General features: G+C 42.0%; 1 protein-coding gene across 11 annotated transcripts in view; it reads left to right on the top strand.

Annotated features, from left to right (window-relative positions):
* ZFPM2 (zinc finger protein, FOG family member 2) overlaps window positions 1-7311 on the top strand; it is a 529061-nt gene extending 521750 nt beyond the window's left edge. For all 11 annotated transcript variants that reach the window (XM_061604835.1, XM_061604878.1, XM_061604862.1 and 8 more), the window contains one exon: window positions 3843-7311. In XM_061604835.1, coding sequence (XP_061460819.1) covers window positions 3843-6340 — 2498 coding nt within the window. In that variant the 3' untranslated portion in view covers window positions 6341-7311. The remainder of the gene's footprint in view (window positions 1-3842) is intronic.
* The last annotated feature ends 14720 nt before the right edge of the window (window positions 7312-22031 follow it).

The raw sequence follows: 22031 nt of genomic DNA on the forward strand, positions 1-22031 counted from the left end.
TCTTCTGGATGCTCTGAGGCATTCTTCAGCCTGGTTGGCAGAAGAATACAAAAGACCCATTGGTGGCCTACTTGCTTAATAAGCACTTTAAGGATGAAGGCACATGTTTCTCAATGTGGATGCTGTCAGTTCTGCAGTTAATTGATGAATGTGTCCAGGGCATCATCTGGTCTCCTTTTGTTGGATGGATTTTGGATGCTGTAGCCTGGGGATATGGATGAGGCACTTGGTGGCTACCACATACGTGCTTGACCTTTTTGCCTCTAAGCGTATAACATCTAGCAGGAGGGGGCTGAACCAGCTGAGTCTGGAAGGTTATCAGTGTCCTTGAAAAGTAAGAGTGGACCTGACTACCTTAATAAGGGTGGTCATGAGGCTGCTCCTGATTAACACTTCCCTGGAGGTTTGTAATAGCTATCAGCCAGTTAACAAGTATTTTCTTCCTGGGCAAGGTGCCAAAGTGGATAGTTGCACCATGCACCACACAACTCCTCTAACTCTTGGGGAAGAATGATTATCTAGAACCATTTTAGTTTTGACATGGAAACTAACTTGGTCACACAGAAGGATGGCCTATGTTGAAAGATGAATAAGGACAGCATAACTAAGTCTTCTGGGATCCTCAGGGTCTTTTTTTACCATTGACTTTGGCATCCTTCTCGATGGGCTGTCCAGGTTGGAAGTTGTGGTGGTTCTGCTCCTACCTGAAAGCCCAACTCTAGCAAGTGGTTACTATTCTGCCAGAAGGACCAGAAGGAAACAGAATACACTTAAGCACAGAGCATGGTATTCAGCTAAGTACCACTCACAGTAGACCTAGCTATGTCCATTAACTTCAGTGGGTCTACTCTGAGGACTAACACTGAATACTCCCCAGTTTGTACTGCTGGAGAAATTAAGCTAATTTATTACAGCCACAGTCCTATGCCTACTTACATGGGAATAAGCCCTGTTGAACTCAGTGGGACTCATTGCTGAGTAGACATGTATAAGATTGCTCTGCAAGACAATTTTCAAAGATTCCATTTCCAATGTAATTGATGAGCCATCCAACAGTCTGTCTTGCCAGTCAGTGAACTCTTATGGTGTATAATAGTCTAGGCAACTGTTATACTGAAGACACTGCTTACATTATTACTTAATAATAAGCATACTAATTTGAATACAACCAGTCAGAAAATTTAGGCAGAACACTTGCATAATTTAAGAGTGTCAAGAGTTGTTATCTTCAAATGCAATTAGATATAACCATGGGTGTTCTCATAGGACGGCTCTAACTCCCACTTCCACAATGAAACAATTTTTATAATTTATTAATATTACTCAAGGTCATGCTGCTACTGTAGCTGGTAACTCATTAAAAGACTAATACAAACTCTTGTATAGTCTGCCAGGTTTTTTGCACTAGAACAAAAAATAATAATAATAAATTGCCCTTTGGAGTCAAACTTTGTGCAGAGTTTTAGCTGACTTCAGAACATGTGGTATCCGCAGGCAAACTATAAAAAGCAGGAAGGGAGAAGATAGGAAATAGGTTCCACGGAATAGTTGTTTTAATTGTTTTCTGGGATTGCAATGCTGGGATGGGGATAATGATGGTGGTGATTCATTGTATTGCTACTGGATTATCAAACTCATCAGCTGCTGAGTCTTAAACTATCATTTAGGAACCCTTGAATGTAGGTGAAATCATGCTGCTAGACTCTAGTATCTAGTAATTAGAGTAAAGAACTTCTAGTTTGTCATTCTATTTCTCAGTCTTGGCATTTCCAAATTTCTAAAAGTAAATCTCCATGGGCAAAGGAGAAAAATAGGTTTGGAGTAGGAAAGTCATTCTAGTCCATGGCCAGACTGGAATGAGGCTGTGGATGAAGGTTCTGTTTAACTTAGCTAGGAATTAACCTGGATTCCTCACCTAAAGTCCAACTTAATCTGTGATCCTGCACTTCTCTTCAGCTTCTGCCACTCAATACCAAACTAAGCATAATAGCACGTACAAAGAGTGTAATCATTTTATTTTAACAGTTTGAAGTTCAATAACTTTCCCCTTCCTGTGCCTTACCTCCCTGCAGTCAGTTGCTCCCAGATTTGATACTGGAAGTGAGTTAGAAATGGAGAAAAGTGGCTGGATCAATGTATGGAAAGAATGTAAGGTGTGGTAGTGGGGGAGGGCTCAGTGCCCCTCTCCTATGCACTCATTCTACTGTGAAAATAAGACACCCTGAACCATCTCTGCTTTATATAAAATAAATTCTCTAGGCATTGTGCAAAGATTTAAACAAAGACATAATAAAACCATGCTACAGTAATGCCATAGTAAGCTTAAGAGACAGACAACATAAAAAACCAAGTACAAAACCTGCACAATAAAAGACCATATACAGTAGGGCCCCACTCATATGGCAGGTTAGGTTCCAGACCCCCGCCAAAAAGCGAAAACTGCCAAAAAAATGGATCAACTGTAGCACGAGAGGGTCTGGAACCTAACCCGCTGATTGCTCCGGAGGAGGACGAGATCAGCTGTAGCGTGCTCCAGATCAGCTGGAGTGCAGGAGTCTGATTGTCCTGAGGAGGAGAAAATCAGCTGTAGCATGCTACAACTGATCTTCCCCTCCTCCGGAGCAATCAGATTGAGCACAGGAGTCTGATCGCGCCAGAAGAGGAGGAGATCAGCTGTAGCGCTCTACAACTGATCTTCCCCTCCTCCAGCGAGATCAGCTGGAGAGCAGGGAGCTCCAGCCCCCCTCCAGCTGATCGCCCTGCTGGTGCGGTATTAGCAGAACGCCAAAAAGCGGGGCGCTCAGAAGCGGGTCCCTACTGTACAGCACAGAAGTAAAACAGCTGTCAAATGCATCCACTAAAAACACTAACCATACAACAGGAACTTAAAACAGACTTTAAACAGCCTGTGAGAACAGAAAAGTCTCAACCTGGCACTCAGCAGGTAACAATGTAGCCGCGCACCCACTGATAAGGAACTTATGTCTACCACAATCACATTTAGTTTGGCCATCCGGAATCTGAGAGGAAGCATCAGGCTGGCTCATGACATCCAACTCAGCTGCACTGCCAGTGTTAGTGTGCTATCAGGATTCACCAAAAAGAAGCACTCCACTCACGCATTTGTGTGGTGCCAAATATCACAAACACAAAAAGCCACTGCTTCTGCAGTGTAATTGATTTTGAAAAGACCCTAGTTTGAATTAGGCTCATAGGGTTGTATCCAGTGTTAGAGTAGACCCACTGAGATTAATGGACATAACTAATTTAGGCTCATTAATTTCAATGTGTCTACTCTTGAGTAGAACTTAATTGGATACAATCCATGATTCCATTATAGGAAAATCAGTTTTTTCCGCTTCATCTCTTTGCAGTCCTATTTGCACTCAGATACACGTCAGAAGCAGTTCTCTGTCTACTCCTGCCACTGGAAGTAAGATGGATGGCAACCCACGAAACAGGCTTTCCACTGGTGGTGCCCTACCTGTGGAAGGCCCTCCACAGAGAGGCATCTGTTTTGCTATCTTATTGGTGTTGAGCAAAATCCTTTTTGTTTTCCCAGTCTTTTTAACATTGCTGCCATTTAAAGTGATTAATTCCTTTAAAACTCCTGTGAGCTTTTGTTGTTGGAAGAGTTGTACTGTTTAATTGTTGCTTTAACTGTTTTTAACACTTGTACTTTCTTTATACACTTTTGTAACTGCCCTGGGTTATAAAATTTAGAAGTAACCAAATAAGGATTATGTATCATTGTTTTTAATTAAATATACTTGGGGGGACGACAAATGACTCAAATTAACTTGCCATATTTTTATTTATTTATTTTTGTACCCCTTTCACAGGAGTAAAAATGGAAGAATTTCTCCCCTCTGGCTCTAGCCTAAAATGTACAGTTTGCAACTACACCGCAGACTCTGTGATTAACTTCCATCAGCACCTGTTCTCACATCTCACTCAAGCTGCCTTTAGATGCACGAATTGCCATTTTGGCTTCCAAACTCAGAGGGAGTTGCTGCAGCACCAAGATCTACATGTCTCTGGCAACAAACTGCAGAGAGAAAGTGATACTGAACACTCTCCAAGTGGCAATGAAGAGACTTTGCAAGTAACTGCAGATCTGCTGAACAGAAATGATGGGTCCCAAAGTCAAAAGACAATGCAGACAAAGGATGCAAGCTCTGACACTGAGCTTGACAAATGTGAAAAAAAGACTCCCCTTTTCCTTCCAAATCAGAGGCCAGAAACACAGCCTGTCACAAATAAGCAAAGCTTTTCCTACACAAAAATAAAATCTGAGCCATCTAGCCCAAGGCTTGCCTCATCCCCAGTCCAGTCTAATCTTGGTCCGTCTTTTCCAATGGGACCTTTTCTTTCTCAGTTTGCTTTTCCCCAGGACATCACAGTTGTTCCTCAGGCTTCTGAAATCTTAGCAAAAATGTCTGAGTTGGTCCATCGAAGGTTGAGACATGGAAGTAACAATTATCCTCCTGTCATTTACAGTCCACTCATGCCAAAAGGAGCTACCTGTTTTGAGTGCAACATAACCTTCAACAATCTAGACAATTACTTAGTACACAAAAAACATTACTGCAGCAGCCGATGGCAACAAATGGCAAAGTCGCCAGATTTTGGCAGTGTTTCAGAAAAGATGCCTGAGGCTGTGAGTCCCAACAATGGTCAAAATTCTATCAACATTTTGAGTACTACACCTCACACTTCAGACCCAGAGAATCAGCTCCTTCAGACATCCTGCATCAACTCTTCCACTGTATTAGACATGATTGGGCCAAACGGAAAGGGGCATGAAAAAGACTTTTCATCTCAAGTGAAGAAGCTGTCAAATGCTGCCAACAGTGAAGAGAAAATGAATGGGAAACCATCCGATAGCAAGAACTTAACTACTACTCCTTTAATAGAAGGAGAAAGTGATCCTAACAAAACCACATGTGAGGCTTGCAATATTACTTTCAGTAGGCATGAAACGTACATGGTCCACAAGCAGTATTATTGTGCTACGCGCCATGATCCTCCACTTAAAAGATCTGCTTCCAACAAAGTGCCTGCCATGCAGAGGACCATGCGCACACGCAAGCGAAGGAAGATGTATGAGATGTGCCTACCAGAACAAGAGCAAAGGCCGCAGCTGGTCCAGCAACGTTTTCTTGAAGTGGCTAATCTTGCCAACCCATGTACGTCTTCTCAAGAACCAGCTGATGGCCTTGGGGAGTGCTACCATTCACGCTGCGATATCTTTCCAGGAATAGTCTCAAAGCATTTAGAAACATCACTATCGATTAATAAATGTGTTCCAGCCTCAAAGTGTGACACACCACATTCCACAGTTTCTTGCCTGGAAATGGACGTACCTATAGATCTCAGCAAAAAATGCTTGTCCCAGTCTGATAGGACATCTGCTTCCCCAAAAAGATTGCTGGACTACCATGAATGCACAGTCTGCAAGATCAGTTTTAACAAGGTAGAGAATTACCTAGCTCATAAGCAGAATTTCTGCCCTGTCACTGTGCATCAGCGTAATGAAATTGGCCAACTTGATGGCAAAGTATTTCAAAATCCAGAAAGTGAACGGAACAGCCCTGAAGTCAGTTATGAACGAAGCATAATCAAATGTGAGAAAAACGGAAATTCAAAACTGTCTTCTACCAACGGGAACTTATTTTCTACACACTTAGCAACTCTTCAAGGACTTAAGGTCTTTAGTGAAGCTGCCCAGCTCATCGCTTCAAAAGAAGAAAACAAACATTTGTTTCTTCCACAATGCCTTTATCCAGGAGCAATAAAGAAAGCTAAAGGAGCAGATCAGCTTTCTCCTTATTATGGAATAAAGCCAAGTGATTACATTTCTAGTTCCCTTGCTGTTCATAATAATGATGCAGATCAAACTACAAATGCAGAAGGTGATTCTCTGAAGGATCAGACCCCCTCAAATGGGTGCCCTGTACAGAAGAAAGAATCTCTGCCACTGCTGCCAAAAAACAGAGGCATGGTTATAGTTAATGGTGGACTAAAACAGGAGGAAAGGCCTGCAGCAAATCCTCAGCAAGAGAACATTTCCCAGAATCCTCAGCAGCATGAAGATGGACACAAATCTCCATCTTGGGCCTCTGATAATGCTTTAGCTGCCAATGAAAATGTCTCTCCAACAATTCCTGCAGCAGAAGAACAGTTATCTAGTATAGCAAAAGGCGTGAATGGATCCACTCCGGCTCCTACCAGTGGAAAGTATTGCCGCCTGTGTGACATCCAGTTCAACAACCTATCAAACTTTATAACTCATAAGAAGTTTTATTGCTCTTCACATGCAGCAGAACATGTCAAATGAAAATAGTTGGTCTACCTTTGGTACCTGTGTTTAGTATATTGTTCCATATGAGTCTGAAAGAGAGCTGTTTGTATTACTTCTGGACAATCAGGCGTTAATTCATTATTGCTGAGTTAAAAACTTTAAAGGTGTACTTCCATTATGGTCCATTAGTAAAGTGTATTCTTGGTGCCATTATCAAAACAATTAATTTATTTTACCAGCAGTATTCATAGCTGTAGTTATTTTTATTTTTTAAAAAAACTTTATATTAAAGTCATTTGTAATGTTATTGTATAGTTATTGTGTAGCACATATGGTTTGCACTGTATAGTAGATTTTAAAGAAAATAGTCACAAACTATACGGAAAAGCATTTTAGAAATAGCTTCAAAAGCACCTGTGTATCCTGATTTTCCTCCCTTATATGCTATTGCAGATATATGTAGATGCTAAAATATAACTTGCAAAAAGTTTCAACTATGCTGTAAAGTTCGCCTTAAAATTTCAATTTTAATTTTTTAAAAGAATTTGGCTCAGTTTGCATTTTATATTTTAGCAGATACAGTACCTTAGTCACTAGGCTTTGCATTTGTATGTAGCAGTATGTTTCTGTCCACTTTCTTAACCCGAAATGTCCGTTAAAACGAAGGTGGCATTTTTTTCCCCTTGTATAGTACTTGTATTTTCTTTTGCTGACGCATCTCTGTCTCGATTTTTAAACCTTTGCTGTTAAATGCAATACTTTATGAAGAATGAACAAAAATTACTGGAAGCAGTATTGTAAGTAATGAGGTCATATCTATCAGTTTTATCTTTTGAAAGGCACAGTCAAAATGAAAACCTTTACTCAATGCTGCAAGTATGAATCTAATTCATTTATAAGATATATTTAAATATAAAAGTAGCAATACTGCAACTGGTGATCACAGAGATAATGTTCTACTTCTGATAGAAATAATTTCTCAACAAATGTTGTTACTATGCATGTATATGGATGGAATAAAATTCCAGATCATCAGACTGTTCTGGCAGTAATTTATTCATTTACAAGGGCTTCTAAAGCTCAATAAATTAAGTGGTTGGTTGTGGAATATTCTAACATAGTACAATCTTAATTGTAGTGTCTCTGTCCCATGTCAGTATTTCATTAACATAGTGCAAGAGAAGGGATGAACAATCTGAAGCTGTTCAAGCAACAGGGCCGGTTCTAAAGGGTGGCCAGGTGGAGCACTGGCCCGAGGGCCCCTGGAGCTACAGGGCCCCTCTGCTCGCCAGACAGGAGCTTCCGAGACGCCCACCATCCCTCTGGTTCACCTACCTTTCTCTCTGCTGTTTTTTGCGGTTTGCCATCAATCAAGATGGCGGCCGAGGTTTCCCTAAGGGGCATCTTGGTTGATGGCACGCACGCATGCTACACGCAAAAAACAGCAGAGAGAAAGGCAGGTGAAGCGGTGGATGGTGAGCGGCTTGGAAGCTCCTGTCTGATGAGCCATGGCTGCTTCTGTGGATCGCGCAAGGGGAGCGAAGGGGCCCAGGTCAGGCTGGTATCCAAGGGCCCTGGCATGCCTGGGGCCAGCCCTATCAAGCAAGGAGTCTTCCATCATACTGTTCTAAGCCCAGTTACATAATCCAGCCCTGGAAAATATTCATCTCATTGTCCTGAGTTCCAACCTCAGCAGCGCATATTGAAAGGATTTTGTGACAGATGTTTGTAAATATTGAGGTTCTGCATTGGCTTCCAGCATAATGTAGGAACATAGGAAGCTGCCTCATACCAAGTCAGTCCACTTGTCTATCTAGCTTAGTATTGTCTACAATGACTGGCAGTGGCTCTCCAGGGTTTCAGGCAGAAGCGTCTCCCAGCTCTACCTGAAGAAGTTGGGGATCGAACCTGGGACCTCCTGCATGCAAGGCAGATGCTCTGCCACTGAACTATGGCCATTCTGTAAATATTAGGTTCTGCAAACAGACATAATTGAAGTGTTTGTATTTGTATCGGCTTGCTAAACATTTAACCATATACAGCCCAGGAGATGCCTTGAGCACTTACAAACCCAGGAGCACACACTGCCAGATCTAGAGCTGAGCACAAACTCAGAGTGAACAAAAAGATAACCTTAGCAATTATACACCAATAACGTTCCAGTTTCATTCTTGTGGAGAATCTGTCACCTTCCAGATGTTTCTGGACTACTACTGCCCCTATCTTGACCATGGTCCATGCTTTGCTGGGGCCAATGGGAGTTGGAGTCCAACAGCATCCAGAGAATCACAGATAAACCCTTGAAATCTGTGCCCTACCTTTCCTCTGCTCAGACCTCAATTAACAACTCAATTTATCCATCCTAGACTAGTTTCTTGAATTCAAAGTGTAGCCATGACACATCTAGAAATGTAATTGCTCACCTGATTTGGATCAAACTAGCAATGTTTTATGTCTGTCAAGACTTCTTAGGAACACAAAATGGGGCAATGTAATGTAAGGTAGCTTTAAAAACCCCACAGGGGAGAACATGGATTAATTTGTTGAGTTAAACAAAGCAACAAAGCCTTCATAGAACCCTGCCTTCACAAGATTTAGTTATTTATGTTACAGCTGGAAGGAAAATCCATTATCATAAAATCATAGAATCGAAGAGTTGTAAGGGGCCTATAAGGCCATCCAATTCCATGCAGGAATCCAAATTAAAGCATGCCCGACAGATGCCTGTCCAGATGCCTCTCGAATGCCTCCAGTGTTGGAGAGCCCACCACCTCCCTAGGTAACTGGTTCCATTGTGGTACCACTCTAGCAATTAGGACGTTTTTCCTGATGTCCAGTCAAAATCTGGCTTCCTGCAACTTGAGCCCATTATTTCATGTCCTGCACGGAATTCCACAGGTGGGCAGAATGTAGATCCAAGATCAGTAAGTCTTGGGAGTTATTTGCAGTAGATCAGCAAAGATTTCTGACTCCCAATTATTTAAAAAATAGCAGCAACAAAGTGCTCCTTTCTGTCCAAATTATATGGCTGAAATGAAGGGTCCTGTGGTTGGTGGGGCCTGGGGATGTAATAAAAAACAAAACAGATCCCACATGCCTGAAGTCTGCACACCCTCTTTTTCCCAACTTCCCGGACTGGGATATGATCCAATATAGAGGATTATATTATTCAACTTACAGCATGCTACCAGCCATAAGTAGAGGGCAGGAGCAGGCACAGGGTAGTATGCCAATGATGCCTAAAAGACAAAGAAGAGGCTTACTGAAATATGAGCAGAGGTTCCAGACATGAATGCCATATATTGGAGGGTTAAATAAAAGAAGCCCCTTGTTTATCAGTCCATTGTGCAGTTCCATCACAGAAAACTAATTTCAGCCCCACAACAATCTGGCCAACTGGATTCCGCAGGTTAAAGTACAAAGTATAAAGCCATCCATTGCAATTTCCCTTGGTAAAATGTTCTTAATTCTTGAGCTGCTATCTTCAGTTGTGAACATCTCTGATGCTGTGGAGGAGGGACGAATAGCTTTGGGGGGAAATAACATTTTTCTATTCCCACTGGGGCACTGTGTAAGCATCAGCTTAAAATTTATCATGCAATATCCTCTATAAGTGGAGCCAGCAGAGTTTTTAAACTAATGATATTCTTTGCTCCCATTGCTATTCTAGGGTGATTAATCCAAAATTCCACATCTCCAAGGACAGATATAAAATTTTATAAATGGGTAGAATATATCCAATTTTTCTTTGCACCCATTAACTCTCTCATTTTCAGGTTGGGTATGCAAATATTTAATAGCAAGATGAGATTACTGAGATATTGGCATGGAGTTAAGAGCTCTTAAGGGAGAAGAACAAAGGGAAAATGTAGTACATTTATAATCTTTTTCTGTAAAAGACAGGTGTTAGCTATTGTGTGCAGGCCTCACATTTAAAAAGAACTAGTTCCTCTCAAGGGAAAGAGAAAGATACAAGTTGGATTTACTTGCTAACAGGATTTGCTTTCAAATCATTGCCTTCAGGAAATGAATTTTGTGTATGGCCCTTTCAATTGTTAAAATGGCATTCAAAAAACCTCTGGCAAAAATTCTTGGTCCTGCCTTAATACGTCCATTCCTTCATTGTCTTTGGTTCTTTACAACCAGTTATCTTATTCCTACTCTGCCACTGATTTTGGTACAGGTAACAAAATGAAAAACTAAATAAATAGAAACAGTGCTGGGGTGAGCAGAGGGGTGTGTGTGTGTGCGTGTAGACCCTGTACGTGCATGAGTGTGGGGTGGCCACACCCACTACAAACATGCTGCCCCCAGAAGGTTGGCTGAAGGTGAATGTGACTCTCGGGCCAAAAAAGTGTTAGCTACCCTTATGTTCTCCAAGCTCCTGCTTGTTTCACCCTCCAAACCTCTGAACTCTAATTGCTGATATTAGCAATTGGTGATTCAATAAAAAGATGTAACACCATTGATTTGTTTCTGTTGTTCTCTGGGACCAGGATAACAACCATGAGAAGCATATTGGTACCTAACCATTAAGCACGAGAATTCAAAATTGTTCCAGCCAATAAGATTCAAGTATGTAAATGAGCAGGGTGAAAAATAACTGGTGATGCTATTTGTGCATCACACAAATAGGATAGGTGTGGGGAAACTCAGGCACAGCTCTCCTTGCCTATCATGCCCTTGGAACTCTCCCAGATTGCATCTCTCACCAATCCTGCTACATCCACCCCTTTAGGCCATTTCCCTGACTGGACTGTGCCCTTGAACTGTGACAATGCCCCTTGCTTGCTTGGATGGAGAACTGGGTGTGGGTATGTGCTGAAGCTTCTGACTGTTGCTGGGCTGGAATGTAGACTACTGATCTGTACAAAGGTAAGAATCACATCCATCTCTCTGCCCACTTCTGCTTCTGGGCATGCCCTCCACTGGCATTCGGCCCCGAGAAGGTGGTCCATGAGGGAATGCAGTCCTTGGAATGAAAAAAGGATCCCCAGCCCTGGTCTAGAGGTACATACACAGGAACTAACATGGATGGACTATACCTTAACATCTTTAAACCTCCAATAGCACTCCATTCTGGTTAAAGAGTGATAAGATTGTGCAATTATTTCAACACATTTATGGGTGAAGTGGAGATTCTGACCTGCACTAATTATTGTGGGGATGCAACCAGGGAATGGTCTCTAATTCAGATTAATCAAAACTGAGTACAAAATACACAGACCAGGAAAAGGATATAGGGCGGCCCAGAGAGAAAAAGGACAGGGCCCCTGCACATTTAATTGAAGAGAGTATTGCAAAGATGGAGCTATCCTTGCATGATACCTGCTGAAATTCCACAGCTATTATTTATTTATTAAATTTATGTCCTGCCCTTCCTCCAAGAAGGAGCCCAGAGCAAGAACTCTGCCCTCTTTTGCATCTGAACACCCTCAAGAGATGATCTGTGTTTTTGAGGGCAATGACCATATAGCCAACAAAGTAAGAGCCAAATGTGTAAGAGTCATCTGGATATTTTTTTAAAGCAAAAAATAACCACAGGAATATTCATACTTAAATAGCGGAATAGTGGGGAGAGAATGGTTAATATGGTCCTTTGCAGCTATTCTTTACATTCAGAATTCCCCTTCCTGCTAACTAGTATTCATGTTTTCTTATGGGTCGTACAGCAGTAGATTTTGAGTTAAAAAATAGCCAAAGGAGAAGGAGGCCTCATCTCAACTATACGTTAAAGCCATATCATACCACTTTAATCTGCCATGGCTTCCCCCAAAGAATCCTGGGAAGTGTAGTTTGTGAAGAGTGCAGAGAGTTGTTAGGAGACCCCTTTCCTCCTCCCAGAGCTACAATTCCCAGAGTGGTTTAACAGGCAATCCTTCTTCTCAGGGAACTCTGGGAATTGTAATTCTGTGAGAGGAATAGGGGCCTCCTAACAATTCTCAGGAACTCTCCCCTTAGCAAACTACAGTTCCCATGATTTTGGGGGGGAAGCCCTGACTGTTTAAAGTGGTACAGTACTGCTTTAAATGTATAGGGCAGATGGGGCCAGAGTTACTCATTCCCTCCACCACAGTTTTTCTTTTCAAACTCAAAACCTCCTGATGCTGCTTTTCATTAAAAACATAAAAAGTTGTCTACATATGTCTGCCATGTAATATGTAGTTGACCATAAAATGCATAATTTAAAGAAATATTTACATGGGAGTGACACTGAATTTTAATAAATAGCTGGTTTATTCTTGCAGAGGAGAGAATAATAATATATTTACAGTGTAATCCTAACCATGCCTAATCAGAAGCAAGTCCTAGTGAATTCAATGGGGCTTACTCCCAGGTAAGTGGGGTGAGAATTACAGCCTTCAGTGCTAATTACTGTCTATTACATGAAACTTGACACAGTTAAATTCACTTACATAGTTGGGTTTTTTTTAAAGAAATCTCCACAAAGAGCTTGAAAGTTGCTGAGAGTCTTAGGAGAATACTTGAATAAAGCTCATGGACCACCAGTGGTCCATGCACCACTGTTTGGGAACCCCAGAAAAAATGTAGTATTGTGACTTTTTAATTTTAAGGAAGGGTAATGGCCCCCTCTAGACTACAAAACACCTGCTGTTCTTCAATGGATACTCACCAAACGTAAATGGGGAGGACACCTCTCAATATGGATTTTCCTCAAATTTGATAAACTGGCTTTTCTTAATCACTTTTTAATTTATTTATTTATTTATTTGTTTGTTTCATTTTTAAACCGCCCATAGCGAGTGGCTCTCTGGGCGGTGTACAAAAAATTAAAATACAGAATATCACAATAAAATCAACCTACCAACAGTAAACATAAACAGCAAACAAAAAAAGATTTAAAATTATAACATTAAACGCTTAAAATGCCTGGGAGCATAGCCAGGTCTTAACCTGGCGCCGAAAAGATAGAAGTGTCGGCGCCAGGCATACTTCTTCGGGGAGGCTGTTCCACAGTTCGGGGGCTGTGATGTTCCTATATTAATGTATATATGGTAAGTGTTGTTGTTTTAGAAGATACATGGTAAGTGGAATGAAAGAGGGGGAGTGAATGGGCAGTAGAATGCGAGATGATTGGCTGAGTGTTTAAAATGGCTGAATGTATAAAAGGAAGAGTGAGAGTGAAATCGGGGGGGAGAAGAGAAAGAGGATTTTGAAAGAGAGACACTGCTTACAAGTGCCTGTACGCTAATGCTAGGAGCCTCCGAACCAAGATGGGAGAACTGGAGTGCTTGGTCTTAGAGAAGAGCATTGATATAGTGAGCATAACGGAGACCTGGTGGAATGGAGAAAACCAGTGGGATACGGTTATCCCTGGATATAAACTATATCGGAAGGACAGGGAAGGACGTATTGGTGGCGGAGTCGCTCTATACGTGAAAGAAGGCATTGAATCCAGCAAGCTCGAAACCCCAAAAGAGGCAGACTCCTCCACAGAATCGTTGTGGGTGGTGATACCATGCCCCAGGAGGGACTTAATACTGGGAACGATCTATCGTCCCCCTGATCAAAATGCTCAGGGAGACCTGGAGATGAGATATGAAATTGAGGAAGCATCCAAACTAGGAAATGTGGTAGTAATGGGTGACTTCAACTACCCGGACATAGACTGGCTGCATATGTGTTCCAGTCATGACAAAGAAGCAAAGTTTCTAGATATTCTAAATGACTATTCCCTACATCAGTTGGTCATGGAACCGACCAGAGGGACGGCAACCCTGGACTTAATCCTCAGTGGGGACCGGGACCTGGTGCGAGATGTAAGTGTTGTTGAACCGATTGGGAGCAGTGACCACAGTGCTATTAAATTAAACATGCATGTAACTGGCCAATTGCCAAGAAAATCCAACACGTTCACATTTGACTTCAAAAGAGGAAACTTCACAAAAATGAGGGGATTGGTAAAAAGAAAGCTGAAAAACAAAGTCCAGAGGGTCACATCACTCGAAAATGCTTGGAAGTTGTTTAAAAACACTATATTAGAAGCTCAACTGGAGTGCATACCGCAGATCAGAAAAGGTACCGCCAGGGCCAAGAAGATGCCAGCATGGTTAACGAGCAAAGTCAAGGAAGCTCTTAGAGGCAAAAAGTCTTCCTTCAGAAAATGGAAGTCTTGTCCGAATGAAGAAAATAAAAAAGAACACAAACTCTGGCAAAAGAAATGCAAGAAGACAATAAGGGATGCTAAAAAAGAATTTGAGGAGCACATTGCTAAGAACATAAAAACCAACAACAAAAAATTCTATAAATACATTCAAAGCAGGAGACCATCTAGGGAGACAATTGGACCCTTGGATGATAAGGGAGTCAAAGGTGTACTAAAGAACGATAAGGAGATTGCAGAGAAGCTAAATGAATTCTTTGCGTCTGTCTTCACAGTGGAAATATAGGGCAGATCCCTGAACCTGAACTAACATTTGCAGGAAGGGATTCTGAGGAACTGAGACAAATAGTGGTAACGAGAGAGGAAGTTCTAAGCTTAATGGACAATATAAAAACTGACAAATCACCGGGCCCGGATGGCATCCACCTGAGAGTTCTCAAAGAACTCAAAGGTGAAACTGCTGATCTGCTAACTAAAATATGTAACTTGTCCCTCGGGTCTTCCTCCGTGCCTGAGGACTGGAAAGTGGCAAATGTAACGCCAATCTTCAAAAAGGGATCCAGAGGGGATCCCGGAAATTACAGGCCAGTTAGCTTAACTTCTGTCCCTGGAAAACTGGTAGAAAGTATTATTAAAGCTAGATTAACTAAGCACATAGAAGAACAAGCCTTGCTGAAGCAGAGCCAGCATGGCTTCTGCAAGGGAAAGTCCTGTCTCAGTAACCTATTAGAAGTCTTTGAGAGTGTCAACAAGCATATAGATAGAGGTGATCCAGTGGACATAGTGTACTTAGACTTTCAAAAAGCGTTTGACAAGGTACCTCACCAAAGGCTTCTGAGGAAGCTTAGCAGTCATGGAATAAGAGGAGAGGTCCTCTTGTGGATAAGGAATTGGTTAAGAAGCAGAAAGCAGAGAGTAGGAATAAACGGACAGTTCTCCCAATGGAGGGCTGTAGAAAGTGGAGTCCCTCAAGGATCGGTATTGGGACCTGTACTTTTCAACTTGTTCATTAATGACCTAGAATTAGGAGTGAGCAGTGAAGTGGCCAAGTTTGCTGACGACACTAAATTGTTCAGGGTTGTTAAAACAAAAAGGGATTGCGAAGAGCTCCAAAAAGACCTCTCCAAACTGAGTGAATGGGCGGAAAAATGGCAAATGCAATTCAATATAAACAAGTGTAAAATTATGCATATTGGAGCAAACAATCTTAATTTCACATATACGCTCATGGGGTCTGAACTGGCGGTGACCGACCAGGAGAGAGACCTCGGGGTTGTAGTGGACAGCACGATGAAAATGTCGACCCAGTGTGCGGCAGCTGTGAAAAAGGCAAATTCCATGCTAGCAATAATTAGGAAAGGTATTGAAAATAAAACAGCCGATATCATCATGCCATTGTATAAATCTATGGTGCGGCCGCATTTGGAATACTGTGTACAGTTCTGGTCGCCTCATCTCAAAAAGGATATTCTAGAGTTGGAAAAGGTTCAGAAGAGGGCAACCAGAATGATCAAGGGGATGGAGCGACTCCCTTACGAGGAAAGGTTGCAGCATTTGGGGCTTTTTAGTTTAGAGAAAAGGCGGGTCAGAGGAGACATGATAGAAGTGTATAAAATTATGCATGGCATTGAGAAAGTGGATAGAGAAAAGTTCTTCTCCCTCTCTCATAATACTAGAACTCGTGGACATTCAAAGAAGCTGAATGTTGGAAGATTCAGGACAGACAAAAGGAAGTACTTCTTTACTCAGCGCATAGTTAAACTATGGAATTTGCTCCCACAAGATGCAGTAATGGCCACCAGCTTGGATGGCTTTAAAAGAAGATTAGACAAATTCATGGAGGACAGGGCTATCAATGGCTACTAGCCATGATGGCTGTGCTGTGCCACCCTAGTCAGAGGCAGCATGCTTCTGAAAACCAGTTGCTGGAAGCCTCAGGAGGGGAGAGTGTTCTTGCACTTGGGTCCTGCTTGCGGGCTTCCCCCAGGCACCTGGTTGGCCACTGTGAGAACAGGATGCTGGACTAGATGGGCCACTGGCCTGATCCAGCAGGCTCTTCTTATGTTCTTATGTTCTTAGGTGGATGTTGATAGGTGGATGTGGTGTGAATTTGAGAGAGTTGTTTGCCAGGAGAGCGTGAAGAAGGAGGGAGGTGGAGTTCGGATTAGTATTGAGTAAAACCATATGCTTATGTGCCTTAAGAAGAAATCTTGTTAATCTTGTTAGCTTTGTTATCTGTAATAAATACTTAATTTGGTTTACCAAAGGCCTGATCCTTGTCTGGGGTTTCATAGACCAGAAGGGAGGGTAAGGTAATGACCAAGGCTGAAGGGGAACTGTAACAAATGGTGGTAGCGGTGAAGAGAATAACAATACCAGTATTCAGAGTCTCTGGGAATACTAGTATTGGGACGTTACTGGTGGTTGCCTAGCAGGGGGATCTGTTGAGATCTGTGCTAGAGCGGATAGGTAAACCATAAGAGAGTGCGGTCCGGACTGGTGGAGTCCCTGGTGGTGCCTAGTGACAGGCAGTAGCCACGCGCAGGTAGGAACCTGACAGGGAGAGCCAGGGAAGGACACAACACATGTGGTGGCAGTAGCGGTGGGATACGAACTACAGAGAATCCAGATACGAACCAAAGAGAGTCCCAAAGACACGTGGTGACAAAGGAGACTACATCACAGGTGTTGGCTGTAACAGTGAGATACGAATACTAGACAATCCCTAATAGTTGTGTGGCAAACAGAAATAACAAAACAAGATTACTTGTGAGAGTGACTGGCAAAGAGTGTGTGGCAAAGAGTGAGTGAACTCAAACACCATGGCTGAATACATAAAAATGAAAAGAGAGGAGCTGGTGGAGAAGTGCATAACATTCAATTTACCTCACGAGGGTAAAGGGGTAGATGAATTGAGGGTAGCACTTATAGGATTTGCTACTGCCCAGCAAAAACAACCTGTCAGAGAAGAGACCCCAGAAGGATACTTAAGCAATCCCGCTTATATAGAGTACCTGAGAGAGAAGTTGAGGAGGGAGGCTGATGAGAAAGATAAGCAGCGGGTCTTTGAGGCTGAGGAAAAAGATAAACAGCGAGAGTTGGAAGCTGAGAGATTGAGGATGGAAGCTGAGAAGTTGAAGATGGAAACTGAGAGAATGAGATTGGGGTTTGAGGAGAGGGAGAAGCAACGAGCAGTGGATGCTGAATTACAAGTAGAAAAGTTAAAATTTGATAAAGAGAAATTTCACTCTGAGGAGACAAGGAAAGACAGAGATGGAGCAAAAATAAAAATTACTCCAAAGGACTTTGCTGTCTATGAGCCTGGTCAAGATCCTCAAATTTACCTCAGCACCTTTGAAAAAGCAGCTCAGTTGTGGGGGCTACCTGAAGATAAATACATGCAGTATTTATCAAACCTGATTAAAGGGGAATTGGCTGAGGTATACCAATATTTCCCCTCAGACAGGCCCGTCACCTATGCTGAATTCAAAGAAGTAGTGTTTAAAAGATTCAGACTGGGGCCTGATTATTTTAGAAAGCTTTTCAGAAACTGCCAGATACAGACAGGGAGGTCTTTTGTGGAACTGGGAGCAAAGTTGATGGATATATTTGGAAAGTGGATGAGTAGTGCCAAAGCTCAGTCAGTGGAAGAGGTGAAAAGCCTCATGATACTGGATCAATTATACCATCAGTTACCACCAGAAATAAGGCTCCTGGTCAAAGACCGTTCCCCTACATCTGTGCAGGAGGCCGCAGAGATGGCGGATCACTTCGCCTCCAATAGAACTGGCTGGGTGGGGAAAACATCAAGAGAGTTTAAACCCAGACCATATAGTGCTGGCAGAAGGGATGTGGTAACACAGCGAGTGAGTCCTCCAGTAAAATCTGAAGGGCACAGGACACCCCAGAGTGGATCTGTGTACCCTAAAAGTGAGGAGAAATTATGCTACAAATGTGGTAGACCGGGGCACCTACGTTTTCAATGTGAGGTTGCCAACCCCATTAGTAATCCTGCTCAGACAAGGGCAGTGAAAACAGAGCCCAAGGCTTTAGAAACAGCGAAAAAGGTTCAGTTCTGCCAGATAAACTGGACAGAAGTAACAGACCTTGATTCAAGTCTGAGAAAGGAAGTGAGTGTACAAGGGGCAAATTATTGGGCATTGCTTGATACTGGTGCCGCTCAGACATTACTGAGGCCAGATTTAATAAAATCTGAGGTAATATTACCTCAGGAAACTGTGACTATCCAAGGAGTGAGGGGACAACCAGAAAGTTTGCCTGTGGCCCTGGTGGATATGACTTGGAGAGGCCGAGAGGGCCGATATAAAGTAGGCATTAATGCCCAGCAACAAGAACCAGTAATACTGGGAAGGGATGTAATGGGCACCCAAGGAAAGATCTATGTAGTGACCAGACAGCAAATTGGCAGAGAAAAAGAAGCCATATTAAGGGGGGCTGAAACAAACAGGGTGGAATCTGTTAACCAGCCTCAGGTCACCATAGCAACCACTAGCAGGCCTGCTGAAGAAGACAAACTGTATCAAGTGGTCTCTGGGGAAGAAGCAGATCAATTCAGGGAAGAGCTGCATAAAGATATAAGTTTGAAGCAGATAAAGGAACAAGCCCTGACCCAACAGATTCCTTTCACTGACAAACTGAGGAATCAAGTTGTGTGTGAAAATGGGATTTTATATAGACTGTGGATGCCTGCTGAGAGAAAGGATGAATGTGAACCAGTGAAGCAATTGATAGTACCTAGCAAATACAGAACCAGATTGCTAGAGGTAGCCCACGATGTCCCATGTGCAGGACATCTGGGAATAAAAAAGACCAAGAGGAGATTGGCTGCACATTATTATTGGCCAAATATCTCCAAGGATGTAAAACAACATTGTCTATCTTGTGGAATATGCCAAAAGGTGGGAAAGAGTGGAGTAAAGTCCAAGGCACCCTTAAAGCCCCTTCCTATAATTGGACAACCCTTTTATAGAGTGGGAATAGATTTGGTGGGCCCTTTTTCCAAACCCACAAGGCATGGCAAGAAATATCTATTGGTGGTGGTGGATTTTGCCACCAGGTACCCAGACGCAGAAGCACTGAGATCTGTAGAAGCCCCTGTAGTGGCAGAGGCTTTATTAAAAATCTTTATGAGGCTGGGTTTCCCTCATGAAGTGCTGACAGATCAAGGCAGTGTATTCATGGGAGAAGTGATGCAATGTATGTGAAAATGTTGTGGTCTAAAACATCTAAAGACCACTACTTACCATCCCGCCACTAATGGGTTAACAGAGAGATTCAATGGAGTTTTGAAGGGCATGATAAGAAGCTATGTTCAAGATCACCCACAAGACTGGGATGAACGTTTGGGATGCTTCTTATTTGCATACAGAGAAGTCCCTCAGGAGTCAACAGGCTTCTCACCCTTTGAACTAATGTTTACTAGAAAAGTGAGGGGACCTTTGGAACTGCTAAAAAATTCATGGGAAGGAACTCTGGGAGAGTACAAAACTTCTGTAGTAGATTTTGTATTGGAATTCCGCAATAAATTAACATCAATGATGGAAGTAGTGAAAGAGAATTTGAGTCATGCACAGGAGAAGCAAAGTTACTGGTATGACAGAACAGCCAGAGAACGTGTGTATGATGTGGGAGATATGGTTATGGCGTTCATACCCAGGAAACATGACAAATTACAGGCTAACTGGGAAGGACCATATACCATCAGAGAAAGGCTTGACACAGTGACGCATGTAATTACCACAGACCAATTAAACAAAAGCAAAGTGGTTCATGTAAATATGTTGAAGCCTTACCATACCAGGGATGCACAGGTGTTGCAAGTTACCTTATTCTCTGAGGGAAGTGGGCCTGAACTTCCAGATTTGGTACAGGAAAGCAAAGACAAAGGAGGGGTAGATCAAGTGGAATGGTCAGAGGAGGTGAAGGAGGAAGTAAAAGAAGAGATTCTGAGAGTTTTGAAAACCTATAGGAATCTCTTTAGCAACAAACCTGGCCGAACCAGTATAGTTATACATTCCATTGATACTGGAGATCATGCCCCAATCAGATCTGTTCCGTACCGTGTGAATGGGAAAGTTTTGAATGAGATCAAAAAGGAGGTGGAAGCACTTCCGGGAAGGGTGACTTCGCTTGTGCCTGCTTTTGGGACGGGCTCCCGCCTCAAAAGAAGCTTATTCAGATATAAATCAGTCAGAACATTTTTTTTTTTTGACTGATGAAATTTCTCCCGGGCAGGGAGAAACGTAGAGATCAACCTCAAAGCCTGTTTTTGTTGGGAGGACTGGATTTCATTAATTTATGAGATAAGGTCCAGCCAACAATGCCGGACGGACTTCCTAACAAGCTCTATCTGCTTAAGCGATACGTTTATCTTTTCTTTAAAGAGAGAACGGACTAACAGGCAAGCACCCTTCTTTCTATTATTTTTTTTACTTGGTTTAAATTGTTGCAGCAAAAGGAGATTTGTCAGATTGATCGGCTTTGGACAACTTCTGGGTGAGATATAGCTCTTCTCTGTTATTCACGAAATTAACAGCTTATCTCTGTTTCTGTCGCAAAAAGCTGTCCTGGAAGTGCATTCTAAAGATAATAAACAGAAGAGGGATTTCTATTCCTGATTTCTATTCCGAGGAATATTATATTGTCTGGGACTATTGTCTTTTTGGTCTATTTTATTTTGACGAATCTGCTTCTTCACGACGCCACTAACTGTTTTGATGCTGGGAACTAAATTTGTTTTGCATTCTTGAACATAGAGAGATAAGGCAGGTTGCTCTGTTTATACTGTGATGTCATCAAGCCTGGAATATTAACCCAATTGTTGCTGAAATAAGAAGTGGTTCTTCTTTATTTTTGTTTTGCTTTGTTTTCGTGGTTTTAAAAATGGCAATCAAGAAAGTGGCTGAGAATCTGGAAGTAATTATGTTTCAGAAAATAATGGATGAGATTGAGATAACGAAACAAACCCTGCGACAGGGTAGTAAGGAGCTGAAAATTGAACTGAGCAAAATGACGCAGGAGCTTAAAGAAATAGGGGATCCTGTGAGAGAGGAGAATGAGATCAGAGATGAGAAAAGAAAAAATAAAGGGAAGATACAAGCCCTGGAGATTGGAACAAATGTGGAATTGGAAAAAGATCTGGAGTTTATGGATTTTAGAAATAAAATCTACTGTTTGGAATTTAATGTTATCTCTGAAGAAATTAATGAAGATATTAGAGATAAAGTTATCAATGGCTTGGATAATCTTCTGGACTGGAATGATGTGATGGAGCTTGATATAGAGAAAATCTATGGAATTAACTGCAGCCATGTGACAATGGAAAAACTCTTAAGAGATGAGCCAGTGCATTTTATAAAAAAGAAGAACACAGATATGACTTTACAACAGTATTTCAGCAACTTATTCAGAATGGATGGCAAGAAAATATTTGGGATAGAGGAAATTCCCATCAGACTCTTATTATATGACTATGGCTACAACAGCAAGATTATTATGGAATACTGATAATGGAAGATTGGACACTGAAATTACTGGACTTAACAGGACTATTGAAGATGGAAGATGGAATTAATAGGGATA

The sequence above is a fragment of the Rhineura floridana genome, chromosome 1, assembly GCF_030035675.1.
Source record: "Rhineura floridana isolate rRhiFlo1 chromosome 1, rRhiFlo1.hap2, whole genome shotgun sequence".
Taxonomy (NCBI): domain Eukaryota; kingdom Metazoa; phylum Chordata; class Lepidosauria; order Squamata; family Rhineuridae; genus Rhineura; species Rhineura floridana.